Source organism: Oenanthe melanoleuca, chromosome 25 (genome assembly GCF_029582105.1).
Source record: "Oenanthe melanoleuca isolate GR-GAL-2019-014 chromosome 25, OMel1.0, whole genome shotgun sequence".
Taxonomy (NCBI): Eukaryota; Metazoa; Chordata; class Aves; order Passeriformes; family Muscicapidae; genus Oenanthe; species Oenanthe melanoleuca.
The window spans coordinates 2918750-2943115 of record NC_079358.1 but is presented as its reverse complement, the minus strand read 5'-3'; the positions used below and the strand labels follow the sequence as shown (position 1 = coordinate 2943115).

The 24366-nt window shown below is 48.7% G+C and overlaps 7 protein-coding genes across 8 annotated transcripts; 4 read left to right on the top strand and 3 right to left on the bottom strand.

Moving 5' to 3' along the window:
- The first annotated feature begins 2976 nt into the window (after positions 1–2976).
- On the top strand, positions 2977–3330 carry LOC130263136 (feather keratin 4-like). The gene has a single exon (XM_056510602.1). The coding sequence runs from the start codon at positions 2977–2979 to the stop codon at positions 3328–3330; it is 354 nt and encodes a 117-aa protein (XP_056366577.1).
- Positions 3331–7628: 4298 nt separating this feature from the next.
- LOC130263130 (feather beta keratin-like) lies at positions 7629–9266 on the top strand. The gene is made up of 2 exons (XM_056510595.1): positions 7629–7768; positions 8593–9266. Exons 1-2 carry the CDS (start codon positions 7653–7655, stop codon positions 8957–8959), a joined length of 483 nt encoding a protein of 160 aa, XP_056366570.1. The 5' UTR covers positions 7629–7652; the 3' UTR covers positions 8960–9266.
- Positions 9267–10482: 1216 nt separating this feature from the next.
- On the bottom strand, positions 10483–11376 carry LOC130263244 (scale keratin-like). Its single transcript, XM_056510780.1, has 2 exons — positions 10976–11376; positions 10483–10771 (listed from the first exon to the last, which is right to left on the bottom strand). The coding sequence occupies exons 1-2, from the start codon at positions 11374–11376 to the stop codon at positions 10483–10485; spliced, it is 690 nt and encodes a 229-aa protein (XP_056366755.1).
- A 4243-nt stretch (positions 11377–15619) lies between these two features.
- Positions 15620–16348, top strand: LOC130263243 (scale keratin-like). The gene is made up of 2 exons (XM_056510779.1): positions 15620–15821; positions 15975–16348. Exons 1-2 carry the CDS (start codon positions 15620–15622, stop codon positions 16346–16348), a joined length of 576 nt encoding a protein of 191 aa, XP_056366754.1.
- Positions 16349–16985: 637 nt separating this feature from the next.
- On the bottom strand, positions 16986–17378 carry LOC130263242 (scale keratin-like). The gene has a single exon (XM_056510777.1). It carries the CDS (start codon positions 17376–17378, stop codon positions 16986–16988), a length of 393 nt encoding a protein of 130 aa, XP_056366752.1.
- A 3295-nt stretch (positions 17379–20673) lies between these two features.
- LOC130263134 (feather keratin 4-like) lies at positions 20674–22269 on the bottom strand. 2 transcript variants are annotated; one of them, XM_056510599.1, is made up of 2 exons: positions 21859–22269; positions 20674–21468 (listed from the first exon to the last, which is right to left on the bottom strand). In XM_056510599.1, the coding sequence occupies exons 1-2, from the start codon at positions 21970–21972 to the stop codon at positions 21055–21057; spliced, it is 528 nt and encodes a 175-aa protein (XP_056366574.1). In that variant the 5' UTR covers positions 21973–22269; the 3' UTR covers positions 20674–21054. The 2 variants fall into 2 exon arrangements, with proteins under 2 accessions (XP_056366574.1, XP_056366575.1); XM_056510600.1 differs by lacking the exon at positions 21859–22269 and adding an exon at positions 21557–21586.
- LOC130263135 (scale keratin-like) lies at positions 21588–23414 on the top strand. Its single transcript, XM_056510601.1, has 2 exons — positions 21588–22726; positions 22838–23414. The coding sequence occupies exon 2, from the start codon at positions 22862–22864 to the stop codon at positions 23252–23254; it is 393 nt and encodes a 130-aa protein (XP_056366576.1). The 5' UTR covers positions 21588–22726; positions 22838–22861; the 3' UTR covers positions 23255–23414.
- The last annotated feature ends 952 nt before the right edge of the window (positions 23415–24366 follow it).

Here is a 24366-nt window from a genome sequence, read left to right as displayed (position 1 = left end):
TTATTAGCCCAGAGTAAGATGCCAAAGCAAACATCAAACATGAGGGATTTTAGAGTTGTTCATGACAGAATCTGAATAAAATTAACAACAGAATGAGCTCCAGTCAGGTGTGAATATGGAGGATTTCACATCTCGCTGTGCCAAAACCCACCTCAGATCACAAGTCCACACGTTGTCTGCCTAACCTGGGCAGCAAATTCCAGCCAGGAGCAAGGGGGATTGCAAAACCCCCAAATTCCAGGCAGACATGGCCAGAGGGGCTGAATTAAACACCTTAAACCTCAGGAACACCTGCAGGTTCACACAGTTCCCAGTCTAGGGGGAACTGGGCAGGTGGGACTGGGCCAACCCCAAGGGCAAACCCCATTTTGGGGCAATCCCGAGAATCCAGGGAGGGGATTCTGCCCCTTGGCTCTGCTCTGGGGAGATTCAACCCAGAATAGTGTCCAGATCTGAAATAGTGTCCAGCTCTGGAATGGTGTTCAGTTCCGGAATTGTGTCCAATTCTGGAATTGTGTCCTGTTCTGGGATTGTGTCGTGTTCTGGAACTGGATTATTGTGAGAATCTCAAATGTCTCCATGAAGTCCCCACAAGCTCAGTCCAGAATTACTGAGAGAAAAGCAAAACTCAGCAGAGGAGGGAACTCAGGAGCAGCAAGAATTTTACAGAGGTTTCATCCAAGCCTTTGAGGAACTAATTCTTCATAAAGAGCTAATTAATTACAATCCAAAATGAATTGCAGATGCTGCTCTTGCCAGGGAAATTCCCCCTGCTTCTCCATGGATTTTAGGGTCACTTCTCTACCTGGAGACTTTACTCAGGCATGACTGTGAGTAACCTCCCAGTTCCATTTTGATTAAAAATCACTTTTTTTTTCAGATCTTCAGACACTCACAGGTGTCTCAGGAGGATGTTCTCACATTATGCAAGAAGTTTTAATTATAATTTGAATATTTACGTCTGGCCTTGATGACAAAAATCTGTGAACTCTTATTTCACTCACTTTAATTCATCTCAAAATCAGGCCATTAAGTCATTCTGAGCATACAGTAAAATAAAGGCTGGAGTTGGAACAATATTTATTGTAATTATTTACAAGGAAGGCTCCAAACAGCACTGAAAATGTTGCCAGATCTGTTTTTAAATTCACAGCTGGATTTTGAAAGTGTTTTGTGTTTTCCAAGTAAAGCTCTGATAAAGGAGGAATTAAAAAAATGAGGAAAATTTTTAAAAAGATGAGAAAAAAAATCTGTGGATGGTGTTACACAAATGAATTCCTCAACTATCTCCTAGAAAAGAAATATTTTTTGAAATAGCTGCTAATTCCTTAAAATATGGAGAAATAGTGAAGAACGCACAGCAAAAAACAGCCAAGGAAATTTTTTTGGAGAATCCTCCTGAAATATGAGATGGCTCAAACCAAACCTTGAACTTTTCTATTTGATTTAAAATAAAGGAGCTCTAATTCCTGCAGACAGAAACAATGGCATCAATTTCACAGCCCAATTATTGCCCTGCACCCCCAAATCTTCCAAATGTATTATTAAATAAAACACAGGAATTCAGATCTAGGTCAGGGATCTGAAATGTGCCCAGGATGGGATATTTGCATGGTGGCCCTCGAATAAAGCTGCTGATAAACTTTGAAGTCCTGGGGAGGCTCTGCCCAAGCCAAACGAGTTTCTGTTCCTGGGGGATCCCCACAGAGACAGCCCTGATTTAAATCTGATTTCCATGTCTCGGGAGTGGATGTGCCAGGAGAGCAAGAACCTCGGGGTTAATCCCCGTACCCAGGAGTGCTCCTGAGTGGATTTGGGGTCAGAAAAGAGCTCCAGGATCATCAACCCCAACATATGGTTGATCAATCTCAATGTTCCTGGGAGACCTCCAGGGATGGAGACTCCAAACCCACCCAGACAGCCCCTTCCATGGAAAAATTCCTTCCTGCTTTTTTAGATAGCCTCTCCAGGCCTGGAGACATCCGAGGAAGGGATGGTGACAAGGCTGGGATTGGGAACAGCTTGAGCTTGATGATCCTGGAGGTCTTTCCCAACCTCAGGGGTCCTGGGATTCTGTGAAACAGCAAGTCCAAATACTCACAGCTTGGCTTCCAAAATTTACAACTCTCTGTGAATTCCCCCAGGATTTACCTTGTAGAGGAGGGCACCCAATTATGCAAATGAGGCTTAATCTCTTTTAATGACACCAAGCAGATCCCGAAGGGGTTTGAAAGCTGAATAAATCCTGCTGAATTAATTACTGTAGTGTTCCCAGGAACGAACCCAGCCTGGAATATTTTAAGATGAAAGCACCTTGTGGTCAGATAGACAAACCACAAGATAAGGAAGTGAAGCAGTAAAAAACACAAATACTGAGGCAAAAAAGCCTCTAATCAGTCGTGGCCCATAAATCACTTCTTGCACAAAGAGTGGCCCGGGTCGTTGGGCAACTCAAAACTCAGTATAAAAACCTGAGCAACTCCAGCTCTCCCAGCCACTTCTCTTCCCTCCTTTGCCATCGTGAATAAGGTGAGTTTGAACCTCTTTATTCTCTTCATACAACCAACTTTTACCTTGATTTTGTAGTTTTTCCCTCACTCCTGTTGCAGATTTTTCTCAGAGGGAGGAAGGGGTTTTGTACCAAAGAGGGACTTTCATGTTGGTGGGGCGTCATAAAAATAATTTATTAGCCAAATTACTATGGGTTATTTATTAAATGGGTTATTTATTCAGTTTTGGGATCCAAGGAAGTTTTAAGGTTGTGGTGAATTCTTGGGCCTGTTCGGAATCACTTCATTGCGTCCTACCAGAGCCCAAGCTAAGAATTCACCTAAGGCCAGAACATGAAGAGCACGAAAAATCTGATTTCCTTCCCAATTCCCTATCCTGAATGGATCCCTGGAAAGCTGCTGATAAATGCTGATAAATTGGGTGTAACACAGCTCCTGTATTCCAGAATTCCCTCCGGCCGCGGTTATGTCCTGCTACGACCTCTGTGCCCCCACGTCCTGCGGCCCCACCCCGCTGGCCAACAGCTGCAACGAGCCCTGTGTCCGGCAGTGCCAGGACTCCACCGTGGTCATCCAGCCCTCGCCCGTGGTGGTCACCCTGCCCGGGCCCATCCTCAGCTCCTTCCCCCAGAACACCACCGTGGGATCCTCGGCGTCCGCGGCCGTGGGGAACGCTCTGAGTGCCGGGGGTGTCCCCATTAACTCGGGGAGTTCCTCCTTGGGGCTTGGGGGTTTTGGCTTCTCCGGGCTGGGCAGTGGCTACAGCCGGCCCTACCGGCGCTACAACCCGTCCCGCAGCGGCTTCTACGGGCCCTGCTGAGGCGGGAGAAGGAACCAGGAGGAGAAGACCATGAATGCTGAACCCCGACCCATCCCTGGAGCAGGACTGAGCTCACGGCTGCGGTTTTTGGATGCCACATGAGACACCCCCAGCCTGGAGTTCAAGGAGCTGTGGGAGTCTGGCATCTCCCCAAACCAGGCCTTTGCTTGCCTTTTGTTGTGCTTTACTTCGTATTTCTGACCAAATGTCTTGTCCTGCTTTTTTTGTTGTGTTTTTTTGGTTTTTTTTTTTTGTATTTGATAATAGGCAAAATATTAATTGTTGGCAATTGTTCTGCATGGCTGGATTAGCGCAGGTCATTCATCAGTGAAGAAGGGAGTTTTCCACTTGCTGAATGTGTCACTGTGAGCGGGATGAGCGGGTTCTGTCCTTACTGGACCATGGAAATGTATTCCTGACTTTTACGTTGCTTCCTTCCCTTCCTCAACCCATTAAACTCGTGCTGCATCAACCCCCGAGTCTGCCTGGCCTTCTTTTCTCTCCAAGCCCCTTTCCCAGTGCCTTTGGAAGTCCCCACTTCCAGAAAACACTATGCAAATAATTTCAAAGGAGAACGAGTCAGATTTCAGTGGTGGAAAACTTTTAAAACCAAACCTGAGACCCCCTTACCAAAGGCAAAAAGGGACAAAGGCATCTTGCAGTGGTTGCCTCCTGCTGCAACACAAACAGGGAAATTTTAAAGATGCAATAAACGGGAAAAATCTTTTTGAAGAAGGGACCTGAGCTTAGATTCCTCAGGGAGGTGGAGGGAGAGAAGCAGCAGTTGGGGCATCCTTTGGGCACAGCCTGCAGCTTTTGGGATGCAAAATCTCCTGGCAGCTGATCCTGGGAGGGGAAGCACGGAAGGATGGGAAATGTTTCTCCCCTTGGAATTTGCTGGGTTGGGGAAGCGAGTCTGGGACAAAGAGATTAAAGGAGTGAAGTTTAAAGAATTTTTAGTTCTAGACCTTTCTTTGGGTGTTTGAAGCTGTCATGTCTGGCAGAGCTGAGGTTTATCAGGCACTGCTTTGTTCCTCCTGGATTGGGATGAAGGTGATGTTTGGACACTGGAGCTTTGCTCTCTGAAGGAAGGTTTGGAAAACTTCCCCTGAAGGCTCCTGGTGACTCAGCCTCCTGTCAGCCCCTAAAACTCCTGATATCTCTGAAAAGTCTCGCTTGGAGTCTTTGTCTGCCTGTCCAGAATGAGGCTGAACTGTAATTAAATATGCTGATGAGGTTGTGCCGACTGCAGTCATTAGTGGAATGAAATTAAAGGAGGCAAATGAAAGAATTAATGATTTTAAGGAGGAGGTTTTCTTAATAAACACTAGAAGACAGTGGAAAGCTGGCAGTTTGATGTTCTATTACAGGAGAAGCTCGGTCTGGATTAAATGTTTAATTTAATGTATTTTTGCCATCTCAACTGAAGCTATTCCCCGATCAAAGGTGATGAATTCCAAAAAGTCCAGTGGCTCCAAAGAGCTGTGACTGAGGCACTGCTGAGAGCTGCCTTAGACAGGTTCAGGTGGATATTCCTCATGACAAAATTAATTTCCTTACCCTTGCAATTTAAACAAATTAATTAATTTAAACATTATTTAAACAAAGCCCCTTCCCAGCTTGCAAAAAAAGTCCCCTCAAAGCTGGGATGTTTCCTCCAAGCATTCAGAAATTCAGGTCAAACTTTTCAAAATAAAATAGCAGCCACCCTCAAGCATCTCTCCCCCTTTATTAGAGTCCCAAACGGCCTTTTTGGGTGAAAACTTGCTGTGGCAAAAAGTAAAGAACAATTTGAGGGAAAAAGGGAAATCTGTGTGGGTTTGCAGTCAGCTAGAAAGTGATTTATTTGCTGCTGCAGAAAATGAGTGGGAATATCGTGTTAGACAGAAATGTTTTCACATTTCTTCTGAAGACCTGCAACAACTTGGTCCCCTAGAAACAAAAAATACTGTGTTTTTGTTTTTTTCCCTGGAAATAGTTGTTGTCAATGAAAATCCCTTTCAGTGCTGAATTCTGCAAAAATAGCTGCAGCATCTCCTGGGTTTACCGGAGAAGGGAAAAGGCAGGAAGGCTCTGGAGAGCTTTTGTGGATTTTTGGGGCTGCCTGGAGGATCCGAGGCATTCCTGCACCTTTTGTTACCAAATCCCTGCAGGAATTATTTGGTTTGCTTTGCATTTGGCCGGGTTCCCAGCAGGGAAATGAGTTTGTTTACAGTTTGTGTTCATTACGGGTTTTTCCTGGCCGCGGGTGAAACCCACGACCCGCGAGGCCGCTTTCATCTCCGGGGTTTGCATCCATTAAATATTCCCGACTCCATCGCGCCGACTCCACCTCCCAAAGTGGGCATGAGTCAAAATTCGATTTGTTTAGGACTTCTGGCGTTTTGGGCACACACCTGGGAGCAGCCAGAGTTTTAATTGGAGTCCTGAGTGTGCAATTCCAGCCTTGATAAGCGCCCGGGAGATTTCAGATCGTGGTTTCCTGTAATATTCCCGTGAGCAACATCCCAGAGATTTCGGCTCCTGGAGATGGAGCCAGCCAGACAAGCTGGACTTAGGATCACCTTTAGAAGTGGGATTTGGGCTCTTTTTATCTTCTCTGCAGCTTTTGATGAGTTGACTTTGAAACCACAAGCTGCTCTTAGAGTCAACAATTAATTCTTGTTGTAAAGGAAAGTCAGGTAATCTTGGAATGGTTTGGGTGGAAAGGGGCCTCAAAAATCATCTAAACCATGGGCAGGGACACCTTGCACTATCCCAGGTTGCTCCAAATCCCATCCAATCCTTGGAAATTTCCAGGGATCCAGGAGCAGCCACAGCTTTTCTGGACGTTGAATTTTTTATTTTTTAAAAAAATTTTTAAACATTTCTGTGTGTGCAAAGAGAACTTTGGGAAAGTCAAATCTTGAGGGACAGGTTGAGTTTCCAGCCATTGTGGTGGATGTCATCCCAAGATGGGGACATCCAGTGACGCACAGCTGGAATTGTGAAAATTCTGATTTGTATTTCAAGGCCAAGGTGGAAGGACTGGAGCTGGTGAGGAAGTTTCTGGAATCCAGCAGGAACCTTGGCCACCCCTTTGAACCCCTGGTCATGTTCAAAGAGTCCTTTTTGCTGATCATCCCCCATTTGCATGTCTGAGTGGTCGAGAGAAACGTTTTGGGAACTTTGAAGATTTCTGCTCTTCAGAAGTCTCCAACCAGCATTTATTTCCCAGGAGATGTTGGGGATGATACTCCTGGTTCAGGGCTGATTTGCCTGTCTCTGCCTCGGAGATGAAACACGAGGAGAGGTTGGAATGCTCAGCCCTGCCCTCCAGTCCGCTCCTGCACTGTCTGCAATTACTTTTTTAATCTGGAAATTGCCTTTGAAAAGGAACTGGAATTGCTGCACGCTGAGGTGCTCTTTGAGATGTGCAAAGTGAAAGCCAGAATTGGCTTTCAAAGAGGAAAAAAAAGGGAACAGGAACATTATAAACTACTCTAATTAACTGCTATTAATTTGGGGAACAACTTTGCATAATGGTGCAAGGCCCAGCAGGGGAAAGTAATAATTTGGTGGCAGATGTAAAAGGGTTTGGCGTCTTTGATGACCCCAAAGATGAGCTTGGGCAAGGCTTTGAGCCCCAAATTCCCAGGCATCCTCCAGCTGACCTCAATCACTGTCCTGGAGTTTGATGTAGGGACAAAGCCCAACCTGGAGACTCCTGAGATGAAGGACTTGGACACTCCGTTCCCAAATTGTGTCTCAGATTCCATCAGGGGAGCGTGGTGGTTTAATAACAAAGGAATAGATCAGATGCTGATCCTCTTTGATGCTCTCTGCTGAGTCAAGAAAATAAAATCTGTTACCTCAAAGAATCCACTTCCCAGTGCCTTTGAGAGTGGTGGGGTTCAGTCAGCTCTAAATGCTTTAAAACAAATTTATTTCCTTTATTTTTTTGTGCCTCTGTCCTCTGTTTGAGAGGAACATGCTGAAATTCTGAGGCAGAAATAGGAAAATTTCATGCCAAAAAACTCGTGGCGTCCATGCAGAGGGACAGAGATCCCACAGCAAAGTTCACTGTGCTTTTCCTGATGGTTTCATCCATCTGTGTCACGGTTCCTTGGGATGCAAAAGAATTTCCTGAGTAACCCAGATGAATCAGCCTCCGACCAGGAATTAACCGGGCTCGTAAGATTTGAGGATAAAAGAAAACCTCAGCGGAGGAATGCATACATTACGGGGAGGAAATGAAATCCAGGCAAGAAACACAGAGAGGAAAAGCAAATCCCCAGCCAGGTGTATTTTGCATATGAGGAATCGTTAGCAATTGGCTGCTAATGAGCTACAAGCACAATTTTTGTCCCAGGTCCTCGGGCTCTCTGGGCCAGGGTATAAAACCAGGCGGGTCAGAGGAGCTAAAACCACTCCTGCTTTATCCTCCTGGGAGAAAAGGGTGAGTCTTGATCTGCTTCCCATTTTCCTGGGTTGTTGCTGTCTTTGTGTTTTATTTTCTGCTGTTTGTCTGTGGGCTCCGAGGTTTGTGCTCTTTAAAATCTCCGGGGAGACCTCAGAGCACCTTTTTCTCCAGGGAGGGACATTCTGTGAAGGGTGGAGGTTCTTCCTGTGCTGATTCTGGGTTTTCTACATTTCTGTCACCCAAACCTTTCCCTTCCGAGAAATTCCAAGCTCTGTCTGAGCGTTGCCCAGTAGCTGGGAGTGGATGCGGGGAATCTGTGCAGAGCTTTTGGCTCTTGGAGCGGAATCACAAAATATTCGGGGTCGGAAGGGATCTCTGGAGATCTCTCCGGGACCACCTGGAGCAGGTGACACAGGAAAGGCTCCAAGCGGGTTTGGAAAGACTCCGGAGAGGGACAATCCTGGGCAGGAGGCTCTGAATATCTTCGGAGGGAGATACCCTGAATTCCCTCACCCAGGGCAACCTGTGCCAAGGACTCACCACCCTCAGGGTGAAATTTCTGCTTCTCGTTTTTATGCGCTGAGGATTTTTTTATTTTTTCCCTCTGTTTTAGGGCGCAGTTTTTTCCTTGTTTTTCTGACTGCCTGGTCCCTCACTTCCCCACTTATTTCAGGAGAAAAGGAGGGGAAGGGAGAGCTCAGGGGGAGGCGCAGCTGCCTTTGGTGGTGTGGAGACCTCTGGGCTTGAAAGGAAATTTGAGTGAAGCCCAGATCAACCCTTCATTCCACCCTCCACCTGTCTCTCCATCACCACTTCAGCTTCATTACGCCACTAATTACAACTCGTTCCTTGCCTTCCAGAGCTCCTCGTTTTCCAGACTCACCGCCCACAGCCATGTCCTGCTACGACCTCTGTGCCCCAACATCCTGCGGCCCCACCCCGCTGGCCAACAGCTGCAACGAGCCCTGTGTCCGGCAGTGCCAGGACTCCACCTACGTGATCCAGCCCTCGCCCGTGGTGGTCACCCTGCCCGGGCCCATCCTCAGCTCCTTCCCCCAGAACACCGCCGTGGGATCCTCGGCGTCCGCGGCCGTCGGGGATGCTCTGAGCGCCGGGGGTGTCCCCATCTCCTCGGGCAGCTCCTCGGGGCTCGGCGCTTTGGGGTACTCCGGTTTGGGGGGGCTTTATGGAAGGTCCTACCGGCGCTCCAACCGCTGCGGGCCCTGAGGAAGGGTCGGGAAGGGAAGGAGCAGGAGATGGAAAGCGCGATCCGGATGCAGGACTGAGCCCGTGCCCACCCGCTTGCTGACCCTCTGCCCTGAGCTCTGGGGCTTGGTCTTTCCCATTTGATGCCTTTCTGTGCTGTCAGGGAGGTGAAAAATGCCACTCGATTGTCGCTGGGTGTCCAGCTGTAAAGCACTGCCTTGAAAAATGGGTGATCAATTTTAATCCGTATTCAGCCCTTCTGCTTTCTTACTCTGCATTTTTTTTTTTTAAATTCCACTTCTTGCTCATTAAATCGTTGGTGCATCACAATTTGTGGTTTGCAGTGTTCCTTCTCTCTCTTCCTCTTTGGAGTCTCCTCTGGGGAAAATTTGCCTGTGCATAAACTGTGCGTACCAAGCAGATCTGCATTTAAGTTATAGCACGCTAGTTACTGACGAATTAATCATAGAAAAATATATACAATGAGTAATATCCATTTTTTTTTAAAGGGAATATTTTCCTTCTGTCTCATTTCTGGAGGAACAATGTAAAATAATCACTCCTTGCTGACAACAAATGCGGGGAAAGAGGTGGGAAAGCTAAAGTTGCTTTAGAGACAAAACTTTATTTAATTTATTCCCAATATCTCATCTAAACCTCCGCTCCATAAATTCGAACTTGTTCCCCCTTGTCCTGACCCTCCAGGAAATATTTTGCCTTGGAAATAATTTCTTCCCGTATTTTTCTGCTCCCTCAGACACTGAAAGGTGAAATGAGGTCAACCCGAAGCTTCTCTTCTTCAGGCTGAACAAATCCAGGCTGAACACTTAAAACCCAGCAAACAAAATGAGAACTTAGGTCTCGTTCTTCCTTTGCTGTCCTGCTAGCTTAGAAAGGCAGCAATTATATCTTAATTACTTTCTAAACGATGTGGTGACTGAGGGACCTTTGTCACCAGAGCAAGAACAATTACTCAGAACCTCGGGGAAGATAATGAACCTCGAGTAAATTGCTAAACAAACATTCCTAACATCATGTCAAGTACCCCAATTAAACTCCCATTCCGCGTTTTAAAGACGTGGAGCAGGGCAGATCCTGTGAGATAAAGAACCCTCAGCACGCTGGAGAGTACTGCTCCAGCAGGAAAAAAAATCAAGGACAAATGAAAACCAGAGAGGCTTTTGTGCAGCACAAACGTGGGTTTAATGTCAGAGAGAAGATCAACAGACGAGTGCAGGGAATCCAGGCCAACTCAGGGGCAGCAGGGGAAGCAGGACTTGTGGTCTGAGAGCAGGGTTTGGCTTGGGACCAGGATACAGCCAGGGGATGGAGGGGTCAGGGTAATCCCAAGGGAATGGAGGGCTCAGGGGATCCCGAGGGGATGGAGGGCTCAGGGCAATCCCAAGGGAATGGAGGGCTCAGGGGATCCCGAGGGGATGGAGGGCTCAGGGCACACCCGGGGATGCTGGGCACACTCAGCTGCCGCTGCCAGCAGCTCCTTCCCGGTGTCCCCATGGCCCAGGGCTGTCACTGCCAGGGGGGCTTTAGAAAACCCCACAGCTCCCGCGGCGGGACCTGCCCCATCTCTGGAAGCCGGGCAGGGAATAGCCCAGGCCCCGAGAGGAGAATCCGGAGCTGTAGGAGCGCCCGCAATTGCCAAAGGAGCCCCCGTAGCCCCCGAGGGAGCCGCCATAGCCCCCAAAGCCCCCATAGCCCCCAGAGCCCCCATAGCCCCCAAAGGAGCCCCCATAGCCAGTGTCACCTCCATAACCCAGGGAACGGCCGTAGCCAAAGGAGCCCCCATATCTAGGGGAGCCCCCATAGCCCCCAAAGCTTCCTAGACCAAAGGAGCCCCCATAGCCCCGGGACCCCCCATATCCAAGGGAGCCCCCATAGCCCTGGGAGCCCTCGAAACCCTGGGAGTCCCCATAGCCTGAGAAACCCCCATAACCAGAGGAGCCCCCATAACCTGAGAAACCTGAGCCCCCATAACTTCCTAATCCAAAGGAGCCCCTATAACCCCGGGAGCCCCCCAACCCAAAGGAGCCCCCATAGCCCTGGGAACCTCCATAAGGTCCCCACCCAAAGGAGCCCAAATTTCTCCAGGAGCCCCCATAACCTCCAGACCCAAAGGAGCCCCCATAGCCAGAGGAGCTCCCCAAGGCCAGGGACCCCCCAGAAGATCCCAAGCCAAAGTTGCCCCCGTAGCCCTCGGAGCTGCGGGAACTGAAGGAACGCCCCAGCCAGGCTGGGCCCGACGATCCCACGACGCTCTCCTGGGGGAAGGTGCTGAGCACGGGGCCCGGGATGGTCACCACCACGGGCGGGGGCAGGATCAGGGCCCTGGACTCGGGACACTGCTGCACACACGGCTCGTTGACGCTCTGGGCCACGGGCTGCGGGCAGCTCACGCCGCAGGGCTCGCTGGAGTAGGACATCCTTCTGTGCTGGGAGCCTGCAACGCACCGCACCACAAAGGTTTCACATCCAGAGCTTCCCACCTGACTCTGCCTCTGCTTTCCCGTGGGAAATGGGAGAGCCCAGAGCTCATTGCTTTCCAATCCTGACCGTCATTTGAGCACAGAAATCGCATCCCAAACTGTCTGCTGTGCAGATCCCCCAGATGTCACACTCAGATGAACACATCTGGTGTCACCTCCAGTGAAACCCACACTAATCTGGATTTATCTCCTCATAAATTCACTAAGAGCAGCTGAAATCTGGCAATGTATTTATAGGTAGTTAAGAAGTGTCAGATTCAAGGCAGCAATTTTTGTCTATGCTTATCCTTTCCCAAGTAGCCCTCAGCTTCCAAACCAGAAAATTTACAAATATTTCCCCATGGTGGGAATCATCTTCCAGATGTTTTCAGTTGTTTTCACATTGGACCTAAAATGCCTGGGGAATGGTTATTCCAAGTGGCATGGTGAAAATTCGCATTTTATTTTCTTACCGCTTTCTGAGTCCCACAGTTTTAAAATCTGCCAATCCATAACATCAGCAGGGCACAGCAGAAAGGAGGTTTAAGCTAAACTGGCCTAGAACAATCAAAATTAAGCTCTGTGTCTGAAATATCAGAGGGAAAGTTCCAAGGTGATATCAAAGAAATCTCATTATTGTATCAACTCCACCTCTAACCTCCCTCTCACCACGATCGTCCTGGAGAGAAAAAATATCTGTTGGATAAATTAAAGAAATCTGTGGCAAAGAATTACTCAGAGGTGTAAGACCAGCGAGAAAGAAGCCAAGAGGAAGAGGAAGAAAGGCTTATTGAGTTACGCAGTAATTCAGATTTTACGAGGACAAATGGCACCACTTACCTCGTTCACCGCAGGAATGGGAACAAGAGAAGTGGATGAAGGGCCCTGGGTGATCTGAGCTTTTATATCCTGCTCAAAGCCACCCTTGGTGCCTCCCGTCCTCGTTTATTACAAAACCAACGCCACAGTGGGTGCCTCAATTCTGTCACCTCAGCACTGTTCCTCCCAAACTCGCGTGGCTGTGACACAACCACTGATGGCAATCTGCTCCCTCCAAGGGTGGCTCGAGGGGATTTGGGGAGTTTGGGGCTGAGGGGTGGGCATGGAGCCATCGATTAAAGCCTGTTTAGGCCAATTTTAATGTTGTCCTGCTCTACTGGGATATTATTTTCATTTTAATTTAAGAGTTGTACTTCCATGTTGGAACTCTGAAGCTTACGAGTTTTGAAATTTTTGTGTTTTTTGGCACTGACTTCTAAAAGATCACTGCCTTTGACTCGAGGCCTTGGAGAAGACTTCTAAATTTGAATGATGGAGTTGGAATCACTGGTGTGCAGTTGGAATAGAAGCATGTGATATCACATGGTGAGGGGTTTGAAAAACTAAAAATTTTGGAATAAAAAGTAGAAAAAATATTGGTTTTAGAATATAGTAATAGGTATGGGACAAGATAGAGGTTTTGGCCTTTTAAAAGGTTTTTTTTTTGTTCCTTTTTTTAGTTTTAAGTATTAGTCTTTGGTTGGATAGAAAGTACTACACTGTGAGTTACAGGTGCTTGGTCATAGAGTTAAAAGTATAAATAATGCAAATGTGAGTTTTTAATTGGATAGTTAGGCTTTAAAAGACTTTGTAAAGAGTGAGATGCAGCTTCATTTTGTCATTTTTAGCACGTTAGTTAAAGGTATTTTAGAACTGACTGTACTCTAGATAAGAACTAATAAACAACTAAGTTTAAACACAAAAAGTTTGTCTTTCGTGTTTTAATTTTGACTTTGACAGAAGGCAGAGAAAAAAAAAGTTGGCCACTAATACTTCTATGGTGTGGAGCCCATGGTGTGACACTTTGTCCAGGTGAAGGTCACCCAACCAGACCCAAAATTTTGGCTCTGGGAGGACACAAATACTCCTTGAAGCTGAGTAGGGATCAGTAAAAGTTGTCCCCAAAGAAACAGAAATTGGTACAGCCAGAAGAGACTTTGGCCTAAAGCTAATTCCAAACATTCCATTGAAATCTTGAAGTTCACTTAGAAATACATTAAAAATCTTAATTTTCCTTCCCTCCCCGAAGTACTGACCACAACAGAAAAAAAAGAGAGAATTTAATAAAGTAGTAATAAAATATAAATATATTTCATTGGGATGAGTCTGGGCATCCTGCAGTTATTTCTTTTCTTCCCTTTTGCAATTGTTTTCTAATTTTACAATCTTGCAAAAGAGAGGCAATAAATTGTAAAATAGCTCTGCTTGTGAAGTGTCATCAGAATTTGCTGATAATAATGAGAAGTACCTGCAGGATAATGACTTTAATCTGCCTCACAAATACTCATTAATAATCTGTCAGTGCTTGCAATTTCTGTTATTATCCTATTAAATGAAGGCCGGGAGTTATGAGGATTTATTCTGAGTTAGGAGCTCCCTTGTTGTGAAACAGCATAATTTAAGAATATCAATCAATGTCATTCCTCTTGAATCCCTAATCAGCCTCTGATTAAGAATTTCAGTGCTGGTAATTATTTGATTTTCATTCACGAGATCAAATTCTTTATTTTATTAAGTATTAATATGCTTGGGGTGATTATGATAAATGCATTGTCTGGCATATCAAGTGCAGCTTCTCCTTTATTTATGAGGCAGCATTTTGCTGAAATATCTTAAATTTTCAGGGAGAAATAAAAGCTTGATTGCAAATGATCTGAATTTTCAGGCTTAACTATCAGTGTTCTGCAGAAAAAGGGGGTTTCAAACTGATGTTCTAAAATCACTTGGGCTCTCACCTGCAATTATTTTCTAAATATTTTGTAAATATTTTGCCAATGAAATTGTGTCTCATGATGTGGAGCCCTCAGCTCACACATCTCTGAACTGGCCCTCCTGTCCCGGCTTTGGGCTCTGATATTTCTGTGTTTGTGTCTAACACACCAAATAGGAATTTCCAGTGGGCGTTCACGGTCCTGGAAGGATCTGGAACATCCCCAAAGTGTCACTGCCTTCGTCCATGACATTCCAAAGCCAACAGGAAATGGGGCAACACAACCCACTTTGGAACTGTTGAGTGATTATTGGTGCTTGAGCTGCAAGAACAGATCTTAAAACGTTTCTAAAGCACTGGAGATAATTGATATTCTCTTCATTTTTTATACCACTCTCCCTCTTTTTGTGCAGCTTCCATGAATTTTCACAGGATCCACTAAAACCCCACCAATTCTAAAAGACGGAGCTAATTAATCTGAACTCATCGAACCTAAATGAAGTGCTCATGATTTTATTACCTCATCATTCAACAGCTCGATGTCCTCAAGTCTGTCCTGACATCGCCTCACGCCCGTTTCTGCACCTGGGGAGTGGCAGTGCAAAGCCAGCAGAATTAAATCCCTCCATGCCAGGGTTGTTTTGTGTGGGACTGGAGGCACGGAGGGAGTTTTGTCCTTGTAAGCACTTTGGGAAATGTATAAAAGCTGCCACGACTCCCAGTTATCCACATCTCCATCCACAACTCCTGAGTTATTCCTGGTGAACAAGGTAAGACTGATTTAGCTCCTCTATCCTTTTCTATCCTTCTTTTTTCCCATCCAATGCATTGATGTTATGGATTGGCAGATTTTAAAACTGTGGGGCTCATAAAGCTGTTAGAGAATAAAATGTGAATTTTCACCATGCCACTTGGAATAACCATTCCCCAGGCATTTTAGGCCCAATGCATGATTGTAACATTTAAAAACATCTGGAAGATGATTCCCACCATGGGGAAATATTTGTAAATTTTCAGGTTTGGAAGCTGAGGGCTACTTGGGAAAGGATAAGCATAGACAAAAATTGCTGCCTTGAATCTGACACTTCTTAACTACCTATAAATACATTGCCAGATTTCAGCTGCTCTTTTTATAAGGATTTTTAGAAATAGATAGAGATAGAGATAGTGATAGAGAAAAAGATAATTTATAAGGAGATAAACCCAGATTGGTGACAGTGTAGGATTCACTGGAAGTGACACCAGATGTGTTCTTCTGAGTGTGACATCTGGGGGATCTGCACAGCAGACAGTTTGGGATGCGATTTCTGTGTTCAAATGACGGTCAGGATTGGAAAGCAATGAGCTCTGGGCTCTCCCATTTCCCACGGGAAAGCAGAGGCAGAGTCAGGTGGGAAGCTCTGGATGTGAAACCTTTGTGGTGCGGTGCGTTGCAGGCTCCCAGCACAGAAGATGTCCTACTCCAGCGAGCCGTGCGGCGTGAGCTGCCCGCAGCCCGTGGCCCAGAGCGTCAACGAGCCGTGTGTGCAGCAGTGTCCCGAGTCCAGGGCCCTGATCCTGCCCCCGCCCGTGGTGGTGACCATCCCGGGCCCCGTGCTCAGCACCTTCCCCCAGGAGAGCGTCGTGGGATCGTCGGGCCCAGCCTGGCTGGGGCGTTCCTTCAGTTCCCGCAGCTCCGAGGGCTACGGGGGCAACTTTGGCCTGGGATCTTCTGGGGGCTCCCTGGCCTTGGGGAGCTCCTCTGGCTATGGCGGCTCCTTTGGGTCTGGAGGTTATGGGGGATCCTCTGGTTACGGGGGCTTCTCAGGCTATGGGGGCTCCCAGGGTTTTGAGGGTTCCCAGGGCTACGGGGGCTCCCTTGGTTATGGGGGGTCCCGGGGCTATGGGGGCTCCTTTGGTCTAGGAAGCTTTGGGGGCTATGGGGGCCCCTTTGGATATGGGGGCTCCTTTGGCTACGGCCGTTCCCTGGGTTATGGAGGTGACACTGGCTATGGGGGCTCCTTTGGGGGCTATGGGGGCTCGTCTGGGGGCTATGGAGGCTCCCTTGGGGGCTATGGGGGCTCCTTTGGCAATTGCGGGCGCTCCTATAGCTCCGGATTCTCCTCTCGGGGCCTGGGCTATTCCCTGCCCGGCTTCCAGAGATGGGGCAGATCCCGCCGTGGGAGCTGTGGGGTTTTCTAAAGCCCCCCTGGCAGTGACAGCCCTGGGCCATGGGGACACCGGGAAGGAGCCGCTGGCAGCGGCAGCTGAGTGTGCCCAGCATCCCCGGGTGTGCCCTGAGCCCTCCATCCCCTCGGGAATGCCCTGAGCCCTCCATCCTCTCTCTGTGCCCTGACCCCTCCATCCCCTGGCTGTATCCTGGTCCTGAGCCAAACCCTGATCCCAGACCACAAGTCCTGCATCCCCTGCTGCCCCTGAGTTCGCTTGGATTCCCTGCACTCGGCTGCTGATCTTCTCTCTGACATTAAACCCCTGTTTGTGCTGCACAAGAGCCTTTCTGGTGTTCATTTGTCCTTGATTTTTTATCTGTGGGGGGAATATTCACTCATGTGCAGGGAAGAGGGGCCTAAAGTTCCTTAACTGGCCAAGGATTTTGGGTCTTTTTGATTTGACAAAAGAAGACAAAAAGACAGGAATTAGATGCAGGAAAACTTTATTGTACCAAGAAGGACAGGAGAGGCCGGGAGAGGGACGGTGGGCAGGGCCTAGGCAGGCCAGGTGTTAGGGGCTGCAGAAGGCCAGGGCAGCTTGAACCAAGCTCAACTTCTCCATACTGGGCTGAGGCGACCGCGGGACTTTGGGCTGGGCTGTGGTGGCTCTAGCAGGGCCCGCAGGTGTCCCAGAACTTCTTGCTGTAGCGGGGCAAGGCGCAGGGGCTGTAGGCAGGAGCAGCGCAGGCTCTGCCAAAGGTGCAGAGGCCTCCCGAGGCCTGGGTGGCGCCGGCACCGTAGAGGCCGCCCAGCCCCAGGGAGCCGCCAAAGGCCGGGACTCCGGAGGAGCCAACCACGGCTTGCTGGGGGAAGGAGCTGAGGATGGGCCCGGGGAAGGTGACCACAACTGGTGGTGGCTGGATCAGGGCCGACGAGTCGGGGCACTGGCGGGCGCACAGCTCGTTGCAGCTCTCAGCGATGGGCTGGGGCACGGCCACGCCGGTTCTGGGTGGGCACAGCTCAGAGCTGCTCCTTGGTGGGCACAGATCGTAGCAGGACATCTTATGAGGTTAAAGGTTGGTTTTCAGCAGATGGAGAAGTAAAAACTGTCAAAAGCAAGAAGTTGGTGTGAGGAATTTTCAAAATGGTTGAAATTGCTGTGTCGCGTTTTCTGTTCACCCTTGAGCAATGTGAATGCTCATTGACCACCTGAGTCAAAAAATTTTTTGCCTCTGTAAAACCATCCCCAGAATGACCCAAACCCACATGGTTATGTTTTTCAGCTTTTGGAAATTGCCTTGAAGAACAATATAAAACCTCAGCCGCTTCTCTCATAAACTTCCCCAAAGTGCCAACAGAGCCCTGAATTAGATGTGGCTTTCCTTGAAACTGGAAGTTTATTATGACTCTTGCAATGCCATTGAACTCAGCTGAAAAAGGTCTCAATTCTTGTCCTGAATTTTATAAAGTACTAAAGTAATCACCTGGAATAAATGTTTTAATCTGTGCCTTTAAAAGCCACTAATTGGCTTGGAACACTCCAGTTTCTCAAAGTTTCTGGGCTCATACCCATCCTCCCAAATCCCACATTTCCCACAGGTTTCATTAAGAGCAATTCCAGACAGAAACGAGGTAAAGCTAATCTAAATCTCAGCATTCCTAAAGGCATCTTCCCCAGCTGCTCTGCTCTGATTAAATAAATAGAAAGAAATTAAAAATTCATACTCACTAAGCTCCGCAAGGCGAGTGAGCTGCGAGAAGTGTCTGGCTTGACCCAGGCACTGGAGCTTATATAGAGGATCCCAACATTCCTGAGGCCTTGGAATCTTGCTTGGGGTGGGGGTTCTGCCTAAAAGAAATTGTTTACCAGCTTTGAGTCACAAAAGTTTGGAGTTTGTGGCAGTTCTGATTTCATTCACATTCTCCTATCGTGCGATGTCAGAGTTTCACCATCTTGATTTCTTTAATCTTGGGTCCTAATTGGCTCTGGCAGCTCCTGGCACCATTAAAGTGACCTCACTGGAATTACCATGTTCATTAAGCTGACTCCACATGTTACTTCTTCCTTTACAACCTTGTCATGAGATTGTCTGCTGCAAGATTTTGTAAGACTCGTCTTTGGCTGACATGGACATTTTTCCTTAACAGCCCTTTAAAATTATCTGATAAATTAATTAGAAGCAGCAACCAGCTTATTCCAGGAGTACCCAGGAATAAATGTCTTTTCCAGCCTTAATTAGAGAGATCTTGTTGGGCCGAGATGGATTTAAGAGGTCATGAATATTTGCTGAGATCATCCAGGACATTCAGCAATTCCCCAATAGTTTTCCATTGAGAGGAAGGTTTGGAAAGAATACTGAATAAAAATCACTTTGTTTAACTAAAGAAGTTTTAGTGGGAAATTAAATTCAGTTTTAAAAGTGTCAGTGGTGCTTAATGTTCCCATATCGAGTCCTGTAATTCCAAATTTGAGGAAAAAGCAAAGAGGCAGATCAAGGTTTTTCTTTATTGTCATGGGTGTGATCTCTTATCAACAGTGCTCTGGCCTTCTTGAGAAAAATACTTTGTAATGATTTCACAAACATTCATTATCTACTGCTCAACCCAGCTAATGTTCAGTGTTGTATGACATGAGTGATTTAGACATTTCACTCTTACACAACCCCAGCTCCTTTAATGTGCAGGAAACAAGGTGGTGCCTGCCATTACTTTAATTAAATCATTATTTGTGCCATTGGAAGTCAAGGGTTAATAATTAATGCAGCTCTTCTTTTCTCTCTTAACAAAACAAAATCTTTTCCATATCTGCAGTTGAATACTCTGTGAGTTTAAGATCCCACCTTTGCTGTATTTGTCTTGTTTCAAACTATATTTTTTATAAAAAATAAATCTTTGTGATTATTTACCCTTTTCATGTGATTTTTAAGAGCACAACTTTTAGGTTTTCACCTCTATCCAGTGCATTTTACACACCCTTCTTGTCATTCCTGAGAAATCCCCCCAAAGGTTAAATATCTGCTCTTAATTCCTACACTAAGGATTGGTTGTGGTCCAGGTTCACCCCAATATTTTCATTTTCTCTGCCGGTGATAAAGGATTTGGGTTTAGCTTTGTGTTTTGCTTGTTGCCCCAACAAATTTCCCTGTACTTGCTGCAAGGGAAGGAAAAATAAAAAAGATTCTCCAAGCACAGAAAGAGATTGAGTGGTTTCCGCATCTCCCAGCCCGGGGAGGAATTTCTTCGCCTTGATTTATATTTTACATAAATCTGACAGTCAGAGCAAGTTGTGCCTCATCCTTGGCTCAAACTCCCTTCAAATCCAACCCCTCCACTTCACCTGGGCTGCACCAAAATCCCCTTGGGCCCTGCTCAGGTGAGACCCCACCTGCAGAGCTGCCCCAGCCCGGGGAGGAGCTGGAGCTGCTGGAGAGAGCCCAGAGGAGGCTCCAGGATGGGATCCCAGGGATGGAGGAAAGGCTGGCAGGAAAGGCTGGCACAGCTGGGATTGTTCAGCCTCCAGAAACTTTGGGGTGACCTCGCTGTGGCCTGGCAGGAGCTGCAGGGTCTCCAAGGAACACGGGGAGAGACAAATCCCAAGGGATGGAGGGCCAGGATGAGGGGGAATGGGTTCAGACTGACAGGGAGGGGTTTAGGTGGGGTTTTGGGAAGGAATTTCTCCCTGTGAGTGTAGGGCAGAGGTTATTCCATGCATTCCCCATCCCTGGCAGTGTCCATGGCCAGCCTGGACAGGAATTTGATCAACCTGAGGGTGGTGGGAATGTGCCTGCCCATGACAGGGTGTGGAACAAGATGATTTTAAGATCCCACCCAAACCATTACACTATTCTGTGATTGCCTCTCTCCACTTTGTATTAAAAACACCACAATTTCAGCACTCTCTGAACTATAATTTTTTTTTTTTTTTGGGGGGGGGGTTGCTGTGAGGAAAAACCCCCTTTAACTGCAGATTTTCTCGATCCTCTGAATAACAAGGGCTGTGAGAGCATTGAGTAATGATCTCTGCTCCCTGTTTTGTTGTTTCAATGGGCCTTGCATGTCCCAGGGTGAGTAAGAGAGGAGCTGCCAGGAGCCTAAGCCCTGATCAGATCCTTCGTAGCCGCTGGGTTTGGCCAGCCCATGCCCTGCCCTGCTCTTACTTTCCCTTTTGTGTCATCCAGAGCAGGCTACTCCTCCCAAAGTGGCTCCAGCAATTCCAGGCCCTTTCCAGTGGCTCTCCAGAGATTTAAGCAACCAGATGTGGTCAAGTTGAACAGCTCTGTTATGAGCAGGTAAGACCACAAGTGAACACTTAGCATAATTTAAAATAAATAGGAACAAAAACAACACAAAAATTTTATGCATAAAAGATTTATTGAAGGAACAACTTCGAATCACACTCAGAGTATGAAGGAGAGGGGAGAACAGAGGTACAAAGAGAATCAAAAAAATAAATCTAAAATTTTTAACTTGCTCAGTTGTCAACAAGCAGAGCTAAATAAAGGCAAATAGGACATGAGGTTGATATAAATGATAAAAAAATAAAGATCAAAGATAAAGAAAGAAAAATGAAATTGTTATGCGCAAGAAATTTACAAAAGAAAACATAAAGCTGGAGATTAAGTAAAATGCAAAGTGTAGGAAAAGGTTTGAAGTAGAGAGTAATGGTGGCAGCAATGGGGATGACCAATTTCTAGACTTCTTCACGGCCAACAGATACGAAAGGCACTGGACTTGAGTCTAGCAGGGCCCGCAGGTGTCCCAGAACTTCTTGCTGTAGCGGGGCAAGGCGCAGGGGCTGTAGGCAGGAGCAGCGCAGGCTCTGCCAAAGGTGCAGAGGCCTCCCGAGGCCTGGGTGGCGCCGGCGCCGTAGAGGCCGCCCAGCCCCAGGGAGCCGCCAAAGGCCGGGACTCCAGAGGAGCCAACCACGGCTTGCTGGGGGAAGGAGCTGAGGATGGGCCCGGGGAAGGTGACCACAACTGGTGGTGGCTGGATCAGGGCCGACGAGTCGGGGCACTGGCGGGCGCACAGCTCGTTGCAGCTCTCAGCGATGGGCTGGGGCACGGCCACGCCGGTTCTGGGTGGGCACAGCTCAGAGCTGCTCCTTGGTGGGCACAGATCGTAGCAGGACATCTTGGCGTGTGAGAGATGAGGCTGAAAGAGAATTCAGAAAGACAGGCATTAGAACAGCTATGGGCATCTCACCATTCAGCAGTGCCCAGTTACTAGTCTTGCTACAGACCCTGACTGGCCAAAGCCACATGGCCATGCCCACACTGCCCAACACTGGCCTTGTGTCCTGCAGCCCCCTCAGAGCCCCGATCCCCACACCTCCAGAGCTCACAAGCCCTGCCTGAGTCCCTGTGCCCAGCCTGGCTCCATCTGTCCCAGCCAAGAGGCTCTTTCCTCACTCCCCTGAGGAGGCTGAGCCAGGCCTGGCTGTGCCAGGCTGGTGCCAGCAAGGCCGCTGCCCCAGCAGCTCTGGTGGCCACAGAGGGCCCTGGGCAGCCCCTGGACCAGCAGGCAGAGCCCTGGAGGACCCACCTGGCTTTGAGCTGAGGAGAGCGAGGCCGCAGCAGTGGATGCAGCCCTGGGCCAGCACAGCGCTTTTATGGGTGGCCGCAGGGGCGGGGTAGGAGCTGCCCATGCTGGGGCCATGCGTGCGGGGGCAAGGCCTGACCTCAGTCCTGCTGCCACGGGGCTCTTCTGCTGACTCCTGCCTTTCCTGGCCAGCCCCAAGCTGCACCATCAGCCCCTGCAATTATCCTGCTGGGACATTGCCAGTGTCACCTCTTGGGTCACAGCAGCCCCAGGAGGCACTTGTCGTGTGCCATCCGCTGTCCCTGAAGGGCACAGGGCAGAGCTGGCCCAAGGGCCAGGCAAAGAGAGCTCGTTTGGGGCCCTTACTGCTCAGCACCATGCAGCACTGGCCAGTCCAGCAGAGCTGGGCTCCATCTGCCCCCAGGCATTGCCAGGGAGCTCTGTGACACAGGGGACAAAGAGTCTCATGCCAGGCCTGACATGCACAGCACAAGGATCAGAAATCCCCTCAAAAAGCACAACAGAGCTCAGGGTTCTCTCAGCCCTCCCCAGAGACCTTCCAAGCCCTCACATGTGACTCTGGAGCCAAATTCCTGGGTGCCATCCTGGCTATCAAGTATCTGACGTGGCTGGAAGGACAAGATGGCTTGGGCAGCAGGAGGTGCTGGGGTGGCACCAGGGGGATGCTGACTCAGGGAGGAGCAGGGGCCGCACAGCCCTGGTGTCAGCAGCAGCAGCAGCAGGGAGTGTCCCCTGTGCAGATTGGCCCAGCTGGTGCTGAGCAATGCTGGGGCTGCTATAAAAGCCCTGCCTGGGCCAGACTGGGCCAAGCACTGGCCTGGCCACCTTCTCCTCCTCCTCAGGGACAAGGGTAAGTGTGCAAGTGCTTTTGCTCGCAGCCCCTGTGGTGGCTCCAGCCCCGGCCCCTGTGGCTCGGGCTCTGCCTCTGCCGCTCGTCTGCCATGGCTGCCCTCTCTTGCAGAGCACCCTCGGATCCCTCGCCAAGATGTCCTGCTACGATCTGTGCCCACCAAGGAGCAGCTCTGAGCTGTGCCCACCCAGAACCGGCGTGGCCGTGCCCCAGCCCATCGCTGAGAGCTGCAACGAGCTGTGCGCCCGCCAGTGCCCCGACTCGTCGGCCCTGATCCAGCCACCACCAGTTGTGGTCACCTTCCCCGGGCCCATCCTCAGCTCCTTCCCCCAGCAAGCCGTGGTTGGCTCCTCCGGAGTCCCGGCCTTTGGCGGCTCCCTGGGGCTGGGCGGCCTCTACGGCGCCGGCGCCACCCAGGCCTCGGGAGGCCTCTGCACCTTTGGCAGAGCCTGCGCTGCTCCTGCCTACAGCCCCTGCGCCTTGCCCCGCTACAGCAAGAAGTTCTGGGACACCTGCGGGCCCTGCTAGAGCCACCACAGCCAGGAGATGTTGATCTCAGCTCAAGTTACCCTGGCCTCCTGCAGCATGTGACACCCAGCCTGCCTGGGTCCTTCTTACCATCCCTCTCCTGCCCCTCTTGGAAGGACATCTCCTGCCCTTCTTGGAACAATAAAATTTTTCTGCATCTAATTCCTGTCTTGTTGCTTCCTTTTCCCTAATTATGAAAACTCTGGGGATGGGGTGTTCCAAGAGTGGGAGGGGAAATGGTGATTCTGGGTGATCTGGAAATGGAAGCTGAAGGAAACGGTAAAATTGAAGAGGGGAGGGGACAGCGGAGGTTAAAGTGCAGAAGAAAACGTAATCAAAGGGGAAGTGGGAGCATATGAAGGAGAGCAAAGGGAATGGGTCAGAGAAGGAGAAGGAGAAGGAGAAGGAGAAGGAGAAGGAGAAGGAGAAGGAGAAGGAGAAGGAGAAGGAGAAGGAGAAGGAGACGGAGCTCCAGGCAGTTGGCCTGAAGACAGACAGATCCCCTGGCTGCCAGACATGAGACCAGGACCTTTTACAGACTTGTAGCCTTGTTGGCAATGAGTGGGGTTGGCCCCAGAGCTGGGAGCCATCCAGGGGTAAAGGCTACCAGAGCTGCAGGTCCTCTGTGCCACCATGGCTGTGTTAAAGGACCAGGGACAGAAATCAGAGAGACACTTCACAGCCACTGCGCCCTGTACATTAAATTTCATTGTCATCAACTCCTCTCTCCTTTTCTAAGTCTTAGTCTTTCTTCTTTATCGTTCTCATTGCCTGTTTGTCATCTCCTCTTTCCTCTTCTCTTTCTTCTCTTTCATCTTGTCCTTCTTGTTCACCTTCTTCTTCTCATCCTCATTCTTCTCCTCATTCTCTTCAGCCTATTTCTCATTCTCTATCTCCTCTTCCTCCTCACCAAACCCCTTCCCAATATTCTCAGTCTTTTGATTCAGTTTCCATTTTGATTAAATTTTCTTCTCCACATAAGCTTTCACTCTCCCATTACCTCTTCTGTTTTATTTTCCCTTTCCACTTCAATTTTCCATTCCCCCTGGCCATCACCATTTCCCCTCCCACTCTTGCAACTCCCACATACCCCTGGACTTTGAGATTTGGGA